The sequence below is a fragment of the Ascaphus truei genome, chromosome 9 (assembly GCF_040206685.1).
Source record: "Ascaphus truei isolate aAscTru1 chromosome 9, aAscTru1.hap1, whole genome shotgun sequence".
Classification (NCBI taxonomy): domain Eukaryota; kingdom Metazoa; phylum Chordata; class Amphibia; order Anura; family Ascaphidae; genus Ascaphus; species Ascaphus truei.
The window spans coordinates 51,537,679-51,556,568 of NC_134491.1; the positions used below are offsets into that span (position 1 = coordinate 51,537,679).

At 40.9% G+C, this 18,890-nt stretch overlaps 1 protein-coding gene across 13 annotated transcripts in view; it reads left to right on the forward strand.

The window, feature by feature from the left end:
• The window catches only part of LRRC9 (leucine rich repeat containing 9), a 75,369-nt gene extending 64,754 nt beyond the window's left edge, over positions 1 to 10,615 (forward strand). For 4 of the 13 annotated variants that reach the window (XR_012803906.1, XR_012803913.1, XR_012803914.1 and 1 more), the window contains exons 31-36: positions 561 to 744; positions 1,261 to 1,474; positions 3,544 to 5,482; positions 7,988 to 8,075; positions 9,183 to 9,364; positions 10,240 to 10,615. Coding sequence is in view for 2 of the 13 variants with exons in the window: in XM_075614812.1 (XP_075470927.1) it covers positions 561 to 744; positions 1,261 to 1,474; positions 3,544 to 3,583 (438 nt within the window). In the remaining 11 variants the exon portion in view is untranslated. Of the gene's footprint in view, positions 1 to 560; positions 745 to 1,260; positions 1,485 to 3,543; positions 5,631 to 7,987; positions 8,076 to 9,182; positions 9,365 to 10,239 lie in introns of those variants that run through there. The other 9 variants (XR_012803911.1, XR_012803907.1, XR_012803908.1 and 6 more) reach the window with 9 other exon arrangements.
• Positions 10,616 to 18,890: the final 8,275 nt, after the last annotated feature.

Below are 18,890 nucleotides of genomic sequence, written 5' to 3' on the forward strand. Positions count from 1 at the left end.
AATTTTAAATAGACATGTTTGCCATTCGGACATCACTTAAATAAAAGTCAGAAAGCACAGTAAGATTTAAGAAGGCAGAAAATCATGTAAAGGCCATATTCTCTGGATACATTTATGTTTCATAGCAAGGTTCAGTGGAGATTCTGTCCCTAGTGAGCTTAGATAGAAATGAACCATTATCTCATCAGACCATTCAAGTGTATCAACACAAGAAAAGATTTTCCAAGTTTTGTGGGGTTTTCTGTTGAAATTTTGCTTTTGGTTGCTATATCTTATGACTCATTGCTAGCATACATTTTTATTAATGGTTCATTTTTTTTCATTCTAATCTTTCGAAAGAATTAATTATTATTTACTTTTTATTACGTTGTACTGGCAATGTATGTTGGTAAGAAAACATTATCTTTTCCCTAACCATCAACATTCCTGGTGCCTACATCCTGTAGTCTTCTCACTGCTATTCGGCGTGTTTACCTTCAGATTACTTTATAACTGTTCTTTTTTTAAATGAGTACTATTGAAGGTGATCCAATAAAACCTGTCTTATTCTTGGTGTGCAGGCGTTATCCGTTGCAAATTCGGCTATGGATATGGGGCATCCTGTTTCCAATTTACTGTTGACCAAACCTGCACCATTACGAATAACGAATGTCACTCTGCCAGGAGGAATCCACCATTTTGGTGGCGCCGACTTCCATTTAAATAATGCGCATGAAGACACCATTCCAAATGAAGCAAATAAGTGTAAGTAAACTGCACTACATTCGATGTTTAGATGTCACATTTCAACGCTTGTATATGGCGTGTGTGTGTGTATGGATGCGAAGCATAAAAAATGGTAATCGTTGCTTTAATTCCTGCTTTTATTCAAGCTACACACTCTAAGCCCTTGGCTGGTCTGTGCTGAGCTGTGTGGCTCTTAAGTGCTAATTTCTGCACAAATTATTATCTAGCAAGGGTTGTTGACATAATTGAACAGCCCTAAACATGGCTTTTCTTTTTACGCATTATGTATTAAAATCACAGAGTCTCATTTCTAAACATATGCTTACTGCTTAGAAACAAAAATGTCAATCAGTAGCAATTAAATGAGGACAAAGATGTCAGCCTGTAGCAATTAAGCAGACACCCACAATAGACGAGCAGTATGTTTCTGAAAATGTGTCCTTTCAGTGTGCTACAGAGACATTCAGTGTATGTTTTTACTCTTTTCAGTAAGTTAATGTTTTGAAGAATGACAGTATATTGATTTATTTGCAGATTGGTTAAAGGCCAAGTATGCATTTTGCATTTCAGATAAAAAATCCAAGCATCATGTTCTAGGAATGGCACAGAACCCACGAAGCATCCATGCAGAAATTGCCTTTAGGCAGCTCAGAGGGGGAACAAATCTTTCTTCATCCTATTTGACACAACAGAGTGCTTCAAATCGGGTCCCGCACATGTACCCAAACAACCAAGAGCATGATGGGAGGTGTGTATAACCAAATAATCACTGTTTAAGTTAAACCATGGTTTTCAATCGTTTATCGCCGTATATGAAGATGCAGATGGGATGAGTGTTTGATGTCAGTAATATTACCAGTGATGTAGATACTCACTGATGTATCTAATTCAGGGCCAACTGCAGTCCTGAAGGGCCACCAACAGGTCCAGGTTTTAAGGATATCCCTGCTTCACATTCACTAATTCTGATTGAGCAACCTGTGCTGAAGCAGGGATAACCTTAAAATAGATGCAATGAAGATATGGCTGTTGTCTTTCATGCAATAAGGGAGGGGTGCGCAAACTTCCTGCGTTGCCCTCCCCCTTTGCGTGCCCCCCCCTTACCTTTAATGCTGCGTCAAATGATGCAGTGGCATCATGTGACGTGACATCACGTGATCCATGGCGACGGGCGTCAAATTATGCTGTGGGCTAATGTGTCGTCACATGACCACGTAGCGTCATTTGACGCCGCATTGCCATGGCGATGCGTGGCGCGAAGCCAGCTCAATTCAGTTAAGTGGGTTACAGAGGCCTCCCACTGAAGAGCCCGGGGCCTCTGTAACCGCCGCACCCCCCAAAAAAATCTTGCGCCCCCCAGTTTGGGCACCCCTACAATAGGGTATAGGATATTACACAGAATTGTGGTACAGTATACAGTAATACCATTGTAACACAGGTCTAATGCACCTTGAAATCTTTGTGTTAATTGTCTGCTAGTTCTATTCTGTGCTTTTGGTTAATGCACTTACAGTATATTCCCTGTATTATATCTACTCTGTAAACTGCTGCGTGCATTATTGGTGCTATATAAATAAATAAAACCGATGCATACATACAAGCCGACGAAGGGCAAATCAGTAGCTACAGCAAGGTAAATATATAGGTTTTCTTATAGTAACCTAACAGAATTATAGTTATTACGATTGGATCGAGGAAAATATAGTGTTTATGCGATCCAGTGCTCTACTGATTGTTATTATTCTGGGGTCAGGAAATAATTACTTGGCTCTGAACTTATTGGCTCCTGTGTATGAATTGTACTTACCTTTAGGATCAATATGATAGAACAGAGTAGGAGTAAAAAAAAAAAACCCCACTGATCTTGATAGCTTTACCAGCTCTTATCACTTAAATACGTTGCTGTTTTGCTATGTTATTTGAGAATTTGGAAAAAAGTACAGTTTCCAGATAGCCTATTACAAAACCCACTATTTCCTCTAAACACCAGTGGGAGAGATATTACTGCTGCACTGGCTCATCTGTTGCTAAGTTGGTTTATAGAAGAAGAGGAGTGGAGCTGCACAAAGGCTCATATTTACCATGTGCCATGTGTTCCATAGCACAGGAAGACCCCTTACATCAGGGGTGCGCAAACTTTTCCCCGTGCGCACCCCTGCCTGCTCTCTTCCACGCCTTGCCCTCCACCCCTCTGCTCGACCCCAGCGTCAAATGACACGCGGGGTCATGTGACATCACATCGCCATGGGAACGCGACCCCGCAGCGTCATTTGACACCAGGTTACCAGGACGACGCGTCGCTGGAAGGGAAGAGTATTATAGAGGCCTCGTGCTGTCCCCCGGCATTTGATTTAAATGTCTGGAGGGAAAGTACGGGACCTCTATAACTGCCGCGCTTCCCCAACCCCCCAGAAAATCTAGCGCCCCCCCCCCAGTTTGCGCACCGCTGCCTTACATCATACTCAACATGGCAATTTCTTGAACTTGTACTTCTGTGAGATATACTGTTTATATAAAGCAAAGAAAGGTGGGGAGCAGTGTTGGTCCTTAAGTCCATGTAGTAACAAAGGAGGGAGAGGGAGGAAGGGGTATGATACATTTTATGGGATGTTACAAGCTTTCTACCCTCTCGGGGTCCTTAATCAGGTACGAAAGCTGGTAACGTATCAACTACTGGTTGGTCCAATAAAATATATAATACCCCCTACAAGGATAGATCGTTTTCCCATCGAACATTAACTGCAGCTTTATAAGGTTGGTGAAGCCTAATCATGACATTAATAAATATTTTCTATTTTGCGTATGTTTTTCATTCAGGCTGCTAAGCAACGGGAGCCTACGGCAAAACCGAATGTAGGAACGGAGGAAACCATTCAAGAGCCACTGGATGGTGATGTGTCATACATCGGCATTTGTTATCGACACCGGCAGATCTACCTCACTAGTTTATTTTTTGTAAATGTTTACCAGTGTCTGTTATTCTTCACTTTGCATTGTGTAAGACTTGTAAAAATTATTAAATCCTGCAAAGATAGGTGTGAAATAAAAGGTTCAGATCAGGAGGGGCCAACTCCAGTCTTCAAGGGCCACCAACAGGTCAGGCTTTCAGGATATCCCTGCTTCAGCGCAGGTGGCTCAATCAGTCCCAGCTTCAGTGCAGGTAGCTCAATCAGTGGCTCAGTCAAAGACTTGTCTTTGACAGTCTTTGACTGAGCCACCTGTGCTGAAGCTGGGATATCCTGAAAACCAGACCTGTTGGTAGCTCTTGAGGACTGGAGTTGGGCGCCATTGGTTTAGATATATACTTCCTAAAGAAGCAATGAAACATCTATTGAAAAGGGTATTTTTTTTAACTGAAAACGCTTATTTAACCAAAAAACAAACTGGTAAACGGAATAAATCAATCGAACGTATACGAGTCTCCTGTACTTGTCATGCAAAGTTTGCAGAAATGAATTGAATGTATCCGTCATGTCAGTGTTTGCCAGGCTTCCTTTCAGCCATTAAGGGCCAGATCCTCAAAGCTTCACTAACGCGGAGCTCAGAACATCACGTTATCTAAAACCTAAAACAGGAACCGATGTTATTTTCCCTGGAGTTAGCGCACAACCACAAAGCAAATTATATACAAAAAGGCTTTGTTTTTGTATATTTCATTAGCAAAGACTTAAATCAGCAATACAGCTTTCATTTATTGTTTTTTTAATTACAGGATTGAAGCAGGGTGTCTCCAGGGCTCAACTGTGTTCATTTCAGCTCCTGCTTCTAGAGATACTTAACTCCACAAGGGGTATCTGCTGCCATGGTTCTCTTGTGCCTAACGAAATGGCAGCGTTCCTCGTCACGCGGGCCAATAGGAAGCCGTGACGTCATCTGGTGCGGCTTCCTATTGGCCCGTGTGACGCGGGATATTTAAATGCCACCATTTCTTTAGGCACAAGTTCCCTGGCTGTAGATACCGGCACCCCCTACGGAGGTAAGTATCTCTGGAAGCAGGGGGGTCCCCGGAACTGAAATTAACACAGTTGAGCTCCGGAGACCCCCTGCTTCAACCCCGTAATTAAAAAAACCAAAATGAAACGTGTATTGCTGCTTTGATGTCACATTAAGTTAGCGCTACATTGCTTTGGCTTCAAATATCGAGAGAGAGTTGTACCTTTAAGTATGACTTAAATAATGTCACGTTCAATCCCTGCGCGTTAACCTTAGTGGGTAAGTGTTTGGGGGAAACGCCTCTTCTGCATCTCATCACTAACGGATAATTCCCAAACTAACCCTAATACTCATTTATTGAAGGATTACTTTTTCTTGTAACTCTCAATCAGGACCAAGTCAAATAGTGTGGAAGTAACTAGTCACGTCATTAATAAAATACTTTGTTTATAATGTTTTCATTTTGAAACGTTGAAATATTTTATTCTTTAATATATGTGCTCCTTGTTCATGTTGTTATCTCACAGTGGGAATTTAAATTCATGACATCTCCACTAGATGTCACCGATACCCTTCATATATTTGCGAGAGTGTTACTGTTTGTCCCCTGTATTCAGCTTGCAAGTGTCCAGTTATGTATCTATTTCTGCATATTTTCATCGATATACCAACCGTACACCAGAACAAACCTAATATAATACTATCTATTATTATCATGCTGTCTGAACTAGATGCATTTTTGTAGTACAACAAACAAGTTTGAAAATGGAGAATCTCTAAAGGGATTGAAATATTTATCCAAAGTAATAATAATAATAAGAAAGTAAGTAAAAATAAGTAAGCTAATTTAGAACAAATAACCATCGCCGATCTGTATGTCCAGTATGTGAAGTTATTTTATTTAAGTGCATATGATTGGCTTTCCTTTTGACAGAAGAGTAAAATGTGACTTTGGTAATTATAGGGAACTAGCTGAGAGACCCAGCGTTGCCCGTGAGTTAAATTTCCCGCTAGGAAAAGGTGGGGGGAGGGACAGTGGACAGGAGATGGGGAGGGGTAGGGACAGTGGACAGGAGGAGGGGAGGGACGGGGACAGTGGACAGGAGGGGACGGGGACAGTGGACAGGAGGGGACAGTGGACAGGAGGGGACGGGGACAGTGGACAGGAGGGGACAGTGGACAGGAGGGGACAGGGACAGTGGACAGAAGGGGACAGTGGACAGGAGGGGGGGTGAGAGTGGACAGGAGGGGGGTGAGAGTGGACAGGAGGGGGGGGACAGTGGACAGGAGGGAGGGGCAGTGAACAGGAGGGGGGGACAGTGGACAGGAGGGGTGGTGGGTTTCTTAAAATTTACGGGTCCCTCCTCTCCACTCCCCCTGTATGTTTCTCCGCTCCCCCCTCTCTCTCCGCTCCTGCCCCCGCCCGCCCCCCCATGCGTAGCTCCGGTCCCCACCCTAGAGTGTCTGACACACACACAATGTCCCACACACACACACACACACACACACACCCAGTGTCATACACACAGTGTAACACACACACAGTGACACACACACACACACACACAGTGACACACACACATACACACACACACACGTACGTCACCTCTCCTTCCGGCCGCCGCCATCTTAGTTACTCCGCGAGGGAGGAAGGGGGTCCTTCCGGTCGCCGCCATCTTACGCGCCGCGTGGCAGCTGCAGGCTGCCTGGCCACTGCCTGTCCCCGCGCCGGGGAGGGAGGTGAGGTGAGTGGAGCGGGAGGGAGGTGAGTGGAGCGGGAGGGAGGTGAGTGGAGCGGGAGGGAGGTGAGTGGGGAGGGAGGTGAGTGGAGCGGGAGGGAGTGGAGCGGGAGGTGAGTGGAGCGGGAGGGAGGCGAGTGGAGCGGAGGCGGGGAGGTGAGTGGAGCACCAGGGAGGGGGGAGGTGAGTGTGATGGGGGGGGAGAGGACAAAGAGAGAGGTGTGTGTGTGTGTTGTGTGTCCTTTGGCCTGTCACTCCGCCTCAGGCCAATGAGAGGTGTGCAGGGGCGGGCGGGCCAAGGGACCAATGAGATTTCCCCTAGGGACAGAGGCCATGCAGACAGGCATACAGTGCTTTCACAAATATAGTATAAGATTAACAAAACAATCATTATTTCATAACATGGTATAGTGTAAATTTATAACGTATGTGTGTATGTGTATCTATATAGCCATATCCACGTTGGGGACTCTGAACTCAATCCATGGCACATTCGACTCCTTGGAGGGGAGACAGAATTATTATTATCGTTTATTTATAGAGTGCTAGCGTATTCCGCAGCGCGGTACAATGGGGCAAGAAGCGCAAACCGATACAAAGTGGTAACGAGTGCCCTGCTTGGAGATTTTACAATCTAGAGCAGGTGTGACTAACTCCAGTCCTCAAGGGCCACCAACAGCTCTGGTTTTCAGGATATCCCTGCTTCAGCACAGGTGGCTCAGTCATTATGAGGACTGGAGTTGACCACCCCTGAATTAAAGCCATATATAGGCTTTGGGGTGGATCAAATTTAATACTGTTGCCATATGCTCTAATAGTCATAGCAGAGTCTAATGCATTTACAAGTACACGTTTAAGCATTATAGTATGAGCAGCTTGGGTTTCCTTTACTGCTGTCTGTACAGTAGATGTTTACCTATAAAGTGAAACATGGTATGGTGGTAAATCGTTTAAGGAAGTATACCACACTAAACTTTAGAGTGCTTTGGATTGAGAAAGAATGTGTGTAGCCAGTGTATAAAGGTAACTGCAAACGGAAGATCTAATCATTTAAACATATTACAATTATTATAATGTAGCCACAATACATTTATTATGTACAGTACACTAATAGGGCTATAAAATGAAATCAGGAGGCAGATGGCACCATATTTGATTTGCAATGTAAATTCTGGCTCTGTAAATAAGAGAAGCGTCAGGTTGCAGCACATGGAATTGTATTCCTAATCGCTGGGCTGATCTCCTTGTGCATGTTATCAACAGCATAAAGAAATCACTGCATAGATCAGGGGTGGGCAACTCCAGTCCTCAGGGGCCACCAACAGGTCACATGTTAAGGATATCCCTGCTTCAGCACAGGTAGCTCAGTCTTTGACTGAGCTACCTGTGCTGAAGGGCTGTGGCCCTTGAGGACAGGCATTGCCCACCCCTGACATAGACAATCTGCATTTGCCTTAATCACTCGCTAATTAAAGTATTGCACCAACTTTACTAAGCAGTAACCAGCTATAAGGCACCTTTTGGCGTAGCACTGCTTAGTACATGAGGCCCGCTATCTCTAACCAACTATTTGTTGTCGTTGTTGGTAGGTTCTGTTTTGATGTGTTTACAAATCCCACGTAGAAGATCAATGTACAAATAGAATTAGAATGGTAGTTCTATATACACAAGAAAATGGTAAGATGCATATTCAGTGCTTTAGAAAAAATATATTTTTTAAATTATTTTCTAGTCTCTACAAATCTAATTTTAAAATATTGTATTGCCATATAATCCTGGTTGTGGTGTTTAAAGAGCTGAAACTGTGTCTTATTTATTACTGATAATGATGCTCATTACATTATGATTTCTTACGATTTACAAAGCTATGAATGGGGAAATCTTGTATTCACACATTTTGGCAAAAGTTGCCATCAAATTGCATAAAACTGTTTATTTTTAATGTCCCTTATTTAAGTAGCACAAATACATTTATGTTAAAGGTAGTGCATGTAGAAGCAAGAATGGATAAAGCCTTGTTATTCATCGATCTTTGTTAAAATGCGTTCTGGAAAGCATCGCAAAAGGAAATTGCTAACAAATAAACATGTATCAATAGCATTTGTACGTTTTCAATTCCTTTCCCATCAATTTGACTGCAAAACATTATTTGCAAACACTGGTGGCCTAATTTGTTACGGTCTCTCATTTTAGGAAGTGTTTTTCAAAAGAGTTCAATTAACCTTTAATGGTGCATTTTTAGTTAAGAAAATAGAAGAGAAAGAAGTCAATTTAAGCTTCCCGATGAACAAGTGTGTATAGAAAGAATGGGTATAAATGGGCTTGGAAAACACAGAATACAAGTAAAATACAGCGGGCAGAGCACTCAGGGAAGCCAGATACAATAGAAAGAGTCAAATACTGCAGAGCTTTTTAAACTATATTCAATTCGAACAATAGGCTAAACCCAGACATCTATGTAGAACTGGCTGAGGATAGGGAAAAGCAAGCTGGGGTTTTCTAGCAGTGTTAAAGAACAGTTAGAATGGAGAGATTTATAGCTAAAGAGATTGAATAGCAGAGAACGGAGGTGGAAGTTGGCATTATTCAGTAGTTTCTATGCCATGCAAATAATGATCTCCGTTTAAGCTTGTAAAACATTAAACATTAAATAGTGTTGAAATACATCTGGTAATCATACAATTGCAGACAGTGGTCTATATTACTATTTGTGCTTTTCGCTTTACTGTACGAGCACATATTTAAACATTATAGTAATGTGATTTAGACCGCATTGTTTTCCAGGTTTAGAAAAGACTATTGTGAGCTGGGAAGAAGGCACAGCACAATCTGTTCTTTTACTACATGGCTCAAAAAAATTATAATACCGTGGGCTGGAAAGGTACAGATATTAACATTTGAAGAGAGAACAAACCAGAAACTAATCTTTGACATTTTCTTTACAATCTGTTTGGCACTTTGATTAGGTATGTTTATATGCATGTATATCTTTATTTAAATAGCACCATTCATGTGCATAGCACTTTACAGCAGTAATACACGAGCCATAATGGGAATAAGTGCTTCAGTCCTAAAACAATAGGAAAAGGAGTCCCAGCCTGGAGAGGTTACACTCTAAGTGGTATGTGGGTTGGAGAGAATTTACAGAGACAGTAGGAGGGTGTTATGATAAGTGCCGTCTGCAAGAGGCCAAGCTCTGTGCATCCGAGATTTATAGTATCAGCCAGCGAAGCTACCCATATGCTTCGTTAAGCAGGTGTGTTTTAAGAAAGGTCCTAAAGGTGGATAGAGAGGAGGTGCCAGTCGGGTATTGAGGGGAAGGGCATTCCAGAGGTGCGGGGCAGTGAGTGAGAGAGGTTTTAGGCAGGAGAGGGCTTTAGATACAAAAAGGGGTAGAGAGAAGAGATCCTTGAGCAGAACGCCAGTCTGGAAGGTGTATAGTGAGAAATTAGGGCTGAGATGCCAGGAGGGAATAGTCTTAAAAGAGAGGAGGATTATCTGATTGTTTATTATATTATTTATAGTATATTGTTACATCTGATTAATTCAACCAAAAGATATTTTGAAGAATACAATGTCCACGTACAGGTGATCTGTGTTAGTATGTGAAAACAACATGTTGCATGTAACTCAGAATATCCCATAGTGCAAACGAGCTTGGTTAATCTTACCACACAATTGTGTTAGCTGTGATTCAATATCTGAAAAGTGTCATTGTAAAATTCATATTTGTATACAAGTGTTAGTATAGGTAGTGTAAATGGTTTTTGTCCAAAGTAAATATTTTTCTTTATAAAATGTATTTGTTTTTTATTGTTATTATTCTGTAAATTTATTTCAGATCCCAAACAAATCCAGAAGTAGAACAATTGTTTCTTGTTCTGCAGATTTATAATCCCCGCACCAAAAAGAGAAGGCGCCCCCAGATCAGAAGATTAGCAGAGGTAGATTTTCAAAAGAATAAGAAGCTGCCGCCAAAAAGAGTTCTTCCAAATGATACAACATATGTTCTGATGGAATAAACCACTTTTCAGCACACTTAGACACACCAAATCCCCCCTATCTGCAGTGTTTCTGAATGCACGGGACAAATATTGTTTTTGAAAACTGCCTAAAAATGCTCCACTTTGTTTTTCTAAAGACAGAAATTGTTTTTAAAAAGTTTCATTTGAAGTGATGGACCTTTATGTAATGTAATAAAACAGTTTGTTTGGAAATGTGTTTTTGACCGTTCAGTCACAACTAAACACAATAATGTAATCAACTTGGTAAAAAGCTTCTTTAGATGTCCACTGATATAAAATAACCCCCAAATTATGTATTTTTAGCATAAAAAATTTCAATTAAAAAAATCCCTGTGACTAACTGGGTTAAATTAATTTCGAAAGGTTTCTTAATGCCAACATAGTGGTCTAAAGCTCGCTTTTTGGAACTTCATTTATAGCTCTTAAATATTGGCAAAATGTGAAAGTATAACTTGTCATTACCAAATACAGGTTTGTAATTTGGGCTAATGTCAGATTTCAGTTTAAAATATAAGGTGTGCATTTACAGAAAGTCGATAACGATCAATTCACCCACCAAGTCTATTTTCTCTGCCTTAATTCATACTTGATCCCAGGTTTCATATTCCATATATCCATAGATTGCATTATGGGATTCCAAGTGTCTACCTTATGAATGTTTTATATATATATATATATATATATATATATATATATATATATATATAATAAAAAATAAATAGATGATACCGTTCTGTGGCTAACGAAATGCTTTTATTTGTGCGAGCTTTCGAGATACACTGATCTCTTCTTCCGGCGATGTTACAATGAAACATTGTAACATCGCTGGAAGAAGAGATCAGTGTATCTCGAAAGCTCGCACAAATAAAAGCATTTCGTTAGCCACAGAACGGTATCATCTATTTATTTTTTGATTATTGAAGCTCGGCTAACACGGTACTGATAGCTCTACATATATATATATATATATATAGACCATACGATACCGGTTGCAATTGTCTGTTATTGCTTTATGGGATAAGCACCAAAACTTATTTACTTGCATATGGTGTGCCGGCTGTGCATTGGATTCTATATATATATATATATATATATATATATATATATATATATATAGGCTATACGATACCGTGTAAGCAGATATCTGAGGCAGCACTCCAGTAGATAGTCAAAAAAAAGGTATTTAATGTGTCACATTAAATACCTTTTTTTTGACTATCTACTGGAGTGCTGCCTCAGATATCTGCTTACACGGTATCGTATAGCCTATTTGATTTATATAGGATTAGCACCCACCTATATCTACCTGACGGAGTGCCTTGTTCTCATTTATTCACTATATATATATATATATATATATAATCTGTGTCCCCAGCACTCATGTTGGGAATTTTTCCTTGATTCATGTTGGTCTATGTACTTTTGTGTTAAATGAACACAAGAAAACCAAGAAGAGTATTGTGTGTGCATCTATATACAAATCTTTTTTCCCCTCAATGCGCGCGTAAGCGTCCGTAATTTTCTTCAGTTGTTATTTTGACAATAACAAAAGTTTAGAGATGGCACAAAGGTGGTGAATCATGGTGCACATACGTACAGTAAATATGTACAAAGAAATCCTTTTATATGTGCGTCCAAACGTTAGTAGAAACTGTGTAAATGTATTTTGTTAACACATACTAATAGGTGCTTGTATTGCTATGTATCAACAACAACAACCAATGATACAGCACAGATATTTCATTATGCACATTAACAACATGTAATATGTTCTTAGTATGGCCATAACATATCTTAAGCTAAAATTGATATTTCCTAATAATAGATATAAATGTAAAAATACACAATTGATAGAATTTCAGTTGCAGTCATGAGGATTTTCTTCTTTCAATGTATTTTAATTGTAGATAAAATAAATAAATATGTTATAACAGTGAAAATTTGACTATATTAAAATGTATTTCTACTTGAATAGTATGTGTCCCCTGAAGAGGAGAAAGTACTTCTTTAAAAATTGCTATTATTGTTTGTTCTTGTATAGCGCTGCTAGTTATACGCAGTGCTTTACAGAGACATTTTGCAGGCACAGGTCACTGCCCCATGGAGTTTACAATGTATGTTTTTGGTGCCTGAGGCACAGGGAGATAAAGTGACTTGCCCAAGGTGACAAGGAGCCGACACTGGGAATTGAACCAGGTTCCCCTGCTCAGTGCCAGTCAGTGTCTTTACTCACTGAGCCGCTCCTTCTCTATTGTGTTAGCATTCCGATAACAATACACATTATTAGATCAATAAATGTTTTCACTCAACCCGAGCATCATTTACTAATTACATTTTTTTTAATAGACCCACCGTGCCAACGGTAAATGTCAAATGAATCTATGTATGAAGCAGGTATGTGACACGATGCAGTCTTGTTTCAGACAGTGACTTGTGTCACATGTAACAAGTCGCATAATGTCTTTCATAAATACCATGCCATTTAAGGTTAATGCTACTTTCTGCCCCAATATTCTTGAGGAAAAAGGGAAGAAATTACCATGCATGTTAGTACACAGACCCCCTTGTTACTTTCACTTTATAATACATCACCAAGCCTAATACAATCCCCCACATCTGATGCAGATTAGAGCTGAAGTTAACACTTTTGCAGTAGGAAATGGATTGCAGGGATGAGAGAAGTTGAATTTTGCTTCCGCTTAACATTTTTCTTTTTTGGTTAAGGAACCCTATAATTATATTGTAAAATTCTGAGGAGCCCCAAACTTCGCTAATAGTGCGCGTGAGATCAGATGCATTGTAAGGAACCCCAACCCTCTCTAATAGCATGTCTGAGATTAGATGCATTGTAAGGAACCCCAACCCTCTCTAATAGCTTGTCTAAGATCAGATGTATTGTAAGGAACCCCAACCCTCTCTAATTACGCGTCTGAGATCACATGCATTGTAAGGAACCCCAACCCTCTCTAATAGCGCGTCTGAGATCAGATGCATTGTAAGGAACCCCAACCCTCTCTAATTACGCGTCTGAGATCAGATGCATTGTAAATTCTTCTGTATTTGGTGCAATTTTCAAATGACCTGACCCTTTAGGGCAGGGAGGTACCAAGTGGGCAGGCATGAGACTTTGTTGGGGGGTCGCGGTGGTTACAGAGGCCCTGCACTGAGAGCGAGAGGCCTTTGTAACTCACCAGGCTTCAGTCCACGCATCTCCATGTCAACGCCTCGTCAAATGACCCCCGTCACAATGACACCGCGAGATCAAATGACCCCGCGGCGTCATTTGACGCCACATTAGAGGTAAGGGGGGGGGGGGCGGGACAGGGAGAGCAGGTGTCGGGGCGCAGCAAGGAACCCCTGCTGAAAAACACTGCTTTAGGGCCTCCCATGTTATTTAGAGTCCCTGTGTTACATAGAGATGTCCTCATAGAGGATTATGTCACATATCGCAGCTGTGCACAAAGTGGGGGGCGCTGGATTTGTTTGGGGTGGCGCGGGCGGTTGCAGAGGCGTGAGGCCTCTGCAACTCACCGGGATTCTGCAGAGCTGGTAACACTATGGCTATGGCAACACAGTGTCAAATGATGCTGCGGTGTCATATGGAGTGATGTCACACGTCCATCTCCATGGCGTGAGGGGGAGCAGGCAGGGTGGCGCAACTCAAAAAGTTTGCGCTCCCCTGACATATGGCATGGAGTGTAGAAATGCCGAAATCTTATTGGCAACAAGATGGTTGTTGCAGGGCTAAGATGTGGAGTTAAAAAACAGACACAATGGATAAAGCATAGGAGCTCTGATGGAAGGGTTATCATGGTTAAAAAGGGGAGGATGGGTTTTTGGAAGAAGTAGAACAAAGATGAGAAGTTTCAAATTGAGAATGGGTTGTAGTGTGTCTAATACAGGGGAGCACAACGCCAGTGCTCAAACCCCACCCCCAGCAGGTCAGGTTTTCAGGATATCCCTGCTTCAGCACAGGTGGCTCAATCAGAGGCTCAATCTGATGTCACTATTTTTTTGTGATATTGAGCACCCCCGCTCTAATACATGGTATGGTTAAGTGAAGGGAAATCCCTATACAACCTGCTTCACTAGGTTCCTATGCTTCCTCTTCATTGCCAGAGTGCAGCAAAGGGGTTAAAATAATTCTATTGTTTTCCCACTCCACAACATTGCTCTCTCAGCATGGTAGCTGTTGCACGGGATATCAGCCATTCAGTTAAAGGCTGGTTCATTACTTTCACTAACTGTCTCCTCTGTTTGACCTTGCTCCATCTCCCCCCCCCCTCCTCGAGCCCTTTCCCCTTCACCTTGCCTTTATGGCCACCTCCTCACTCCCCTCCCCTGCTAGCCTCCCCAACTCTGACCTCGCTGACCCTCTTCCACTCCCTTTGTGATCTCCCTAAACAGCATGCACTTCTCATTAAAAAGCTGCTGATACATTATGAGAAATCACTGTCCTCCTCTGTTTTCATTTGTTTACCACATTACCCTAACATTAACCTGGAGACGCGGAGAAAGGCGTGAGCTTACTCCTGCGCTTCGCTCAAAATAGGAGCAAAAGCCAAACCACCTGTACATAGAAGCTCAGAGAGACCCCACTTGTAGTTCTGTTACCAATATAGTGACAGAAAAACAGAACACTTCAAAATAAACTTCTTTTTTGTTTTCTTATTTGTATATGTAAAGCATGTGACTGTATTATTCTACATTCTTACCCAAGCTGGCAATGGTTTGGTGCTTCTGTTATACATCTGTAAAAATACCGATTGTGTAACTCAGCAGCTACAATGTATCCTTATATTGATAAGGTATCTATTGTTACAGTTTGCAGCTCAATCTGCTGGGAACTGTAACAGGGACTTATCACTGTTTGAGATATACTCCCTCTAAATCCAGCAGTGTGCTGGTTAATTGCACACAGGCAATTAACCAGACTCCACCTGGCTGATTAGACTTTTAGAAAAGCCTGATGTGAGACACAGGAGAGAGATTCGTTAGCTCACATTTGGGCTGACATAAGGAGAAGGAAGACTGCAGAGATTTTCCTTAGCCCACAACTGGGTTGACCTGAGGAAAAGATGATGTCTTGATGCACACAGAAGGACTGTATGATGACAGCAAGACAAGGGGACAAGGCCTCTATACCTGGACACAGAGAGTGCCATAGCACACAAGGATGCTGACCCAGGAGAGCAGAGAGGCCTTCCCCTACAGCAACAGAAACAGGTGTGTGTCTGTGTGTGTTTTAATCAGTTTAGCAACCCACCCAGTTAGAGAGGGGTGGGGTAAAGGTTTAGATATTCTCCAATGCGGAGTAGCCCTTTATTTTGTTTATTTTGAATGTTTTGCCTTGTTAAAGGAACAGGCGCAGTAAAGCCGGGATTTACCCTAATCGGTCTCCATTAAATGTACCTCTGCACACATCTCTTACAGGAACATGGCAACAAATGATCACAAACAGGAACGTATTGCAAAGATCTTACGCTGCTTGGGAGGTGTGCTAAAACCTGCTATAGAAATCAAAGGATGCTTTAAAAACTAATTAAAAATGGCACCGAGTTGAATTTAAATTAAAAAAAACACAGTCGCTTATCTAATACACAGAAATTATTTATTTAAAAAATATATATATGTATGTATGAGATTTCACATGTTCTTCTTCTTTAAATAATCATTAAATCCTACCTGCATCATGCTTTCTATTTTGTGGTTGGAAATAAGTCATTATAGAAATAGCCAAAAACCTACAAATGCTAATATTTCCAGCATAAAGGACTGTTGAAACCATGAAAGGGCCGGTTCAAAATCTACATGAATAGTAAATATGGAAGTTGAGTGCAGAGTTTGCCCTTTACATTTCCTATGGAGGTAGCAGGTGAGGTTTCTACAATTTGTTACTCCTCCGACACAGGAAAGCTTGATTATTATTTTTTTTACCCCGACTTCTTTCTCTCCTTAAATACAATCAGTGGGTTTCTAATCCTGTCAAGCTCTAACAGCCTAAAGAATTGTGAGAGCAATCAATCCATTTATTTCCAGCTGCTGCTAGAGTACATGAAATGTTTTCTGAATTCCAGCTACAAAGTAGCATTCCAAATAGCACTTTGTGCTCGAAAAAACTTTCAACCGTTAAAGGAATATGTTCTCGCCGACCAGACAATGGATACGTCCAAAAAGCACGTTAGAAGCAACTGCCGGGTGTAGTCTTCAGAAAGTATGAACAGTTTAGTGTGTGAACTACTTAACATATATTCAGCACTGTCATTTTTTTAATTATTTTTTTTTTAGACAAAATAGAAATTAAATACAGAACTTTTCCATTACAAGCCATCTTCGGTACAAACCCCACAATGATTTGGGTCCAATGGTTGACATCTCTTTAAATAGGGATTAAGGATTTGTAGTCAATTTATGACGGAATGTCCGGGGGTTGGGGGTTGGGGGGTTGGGGGATGCTTTGGTGCTGATGGAGCTTTTACGTTGTCCCCATTGTAGCAATTTCAACGTTTCGAAAGTTGGCAATATACGTCTTTCTTTTTTTTAAGCCCTGTGTTTCCTACGGGGCCGGCACTACAAATTTCCCAAATAGTATTGCTAGACCCGACGAAGAGAGAGAACTCTAGAAAGCATGTCTAATATCAATTGTTAGTCCAAATAAAAATGGTATCACCTAATCCTGAAGTATTCATTTCTCTGCACTGTCGCAACTGGACTAACACGGCTGTTTCTACTTAATTCCAAATAGTGTTACAATTTTTTTTTTTAATATAAATTAGTGCCGTTGGTGTGACCCAAACAGATCTAAAATCACCAACGCTCAACATTTACACATTCTTATTATTTCTATTCATGCTGCATAAGAGAGATCCTGAACCATTTAATATGTAGGTGTGAGAATAAAGTAATGGTACACCATACACCCAGCACCATCACACTTCAAACACTTACTGCGCCGGATTGTAGCATTAAACAATATCATTACTATTATTTGGGTGCATCGTGCAAAAATATGCATTGGAAAAAAAGGAAAAAAATTCTACTTGTTCTTAAATTCACCTGCTTTGCATAGCCATATACAGCTAGAAAGCATTCATTTGTTAATGTTATGCCTATGACCGATTTGTATACAGCTGTCATCGTTTCTGCTAAGCGTTCTGCCTGGCGTTAATATATTCATTAATTGAAAACTTGCATGAAGGGGGAAAAAATACATATAATCTTCAGGCTGTCTTTCAGATAACACAGAATATTTAACAATAGGAAAAAAAAAAAAAACATTCCATGCCTTTATTTCGTTTTTGGACGTTTGCCCCGTGATTTTTTTTTTTTTTTGGGTTGAGAGATTGAAACAACATTATAATGGGGCTTGAAGGCAAAATTACCATTCCCCCCCCTCAAAACAATCAAGAGTTCATCAGCATAGAGCCATAGACAATCATTCCTTTCACTTCAGCCATAATAGGAAGATTTTCAGCAATACCTTTTGATTGGAGTTGGATTTGAAAAATGACTTAGCTGGAGGCCTCACCTTAAATGCAACAGGTCTGAAATGTAAAGAGTAATTTCTCAGGCTGTCTCCGAAGAGAATGAAACACTTGCTCCAGTTCTCCTAATTGTCTCTGATTGCTGCTTGTGCTCCGCACTTCTCTATCTTCAAATCACCTTCAAGGGCTCCAGCACTTCTTGTCTGCGCTGTTTTTAATCAAGAAGGCCTAAACAGCAAATCATTCGGCCATTACAGCAGTGGGAGTCTTTGTCACTTTACATTTTGTTTATCTAATTGACCTTAGAGAGCATTTAAGTAACAATGTAGAGGGCACATCGGTGTCGCTCAATGTATGTTGATTTGGACGCTTTCTAATTTATTATAAATCATTCTGATGTCTAGAAATGTGATGTAGAATAAATATGCTCACCTTGTTTTGCAAGTTTTAAATAAAAATGATCCAGACATTACTAGAAACACTTACCACGTTTTATTCAGATGTTAATCTCATCCAATATATTTTTTACAGAATAGCTTTTTTTCCCCCCCTTGTTCTAATGCAGTATAGAAAATAGATGTTATTTAGATATCGATTTTGTTTCTTCGAGCAGGAGTGCTCAACTCTAGTCTTCAAGCCCCCCACCCCGGTCAGGTTTTGAGGATATCCCTGCTTCAGCATCGGTAGCTCAGTCCCTGCTTCAGCACAGGTGGCTCAATCAGAGGCTCAGTTGACTGAGCCTCTGATTGAGCCACCTGTGCTGAAGCTGGAATATCCTGATACTGTTGGTTGGGGGGGGGGGGGGAGACGGGAGTTGAGGCCACCTGATGTACATGACCGTCGTACAATCTGATAATCACATACCTGAAAGAAGGTTGTAATCTGACTGCAAAATGAGTTTTGTATAATAAAGGTCTATCTCTACCAAAATATTCCTGGTGTAAAGCTTCGTCATTTGCTTTTTTTTCTACGCCATTGTTGTT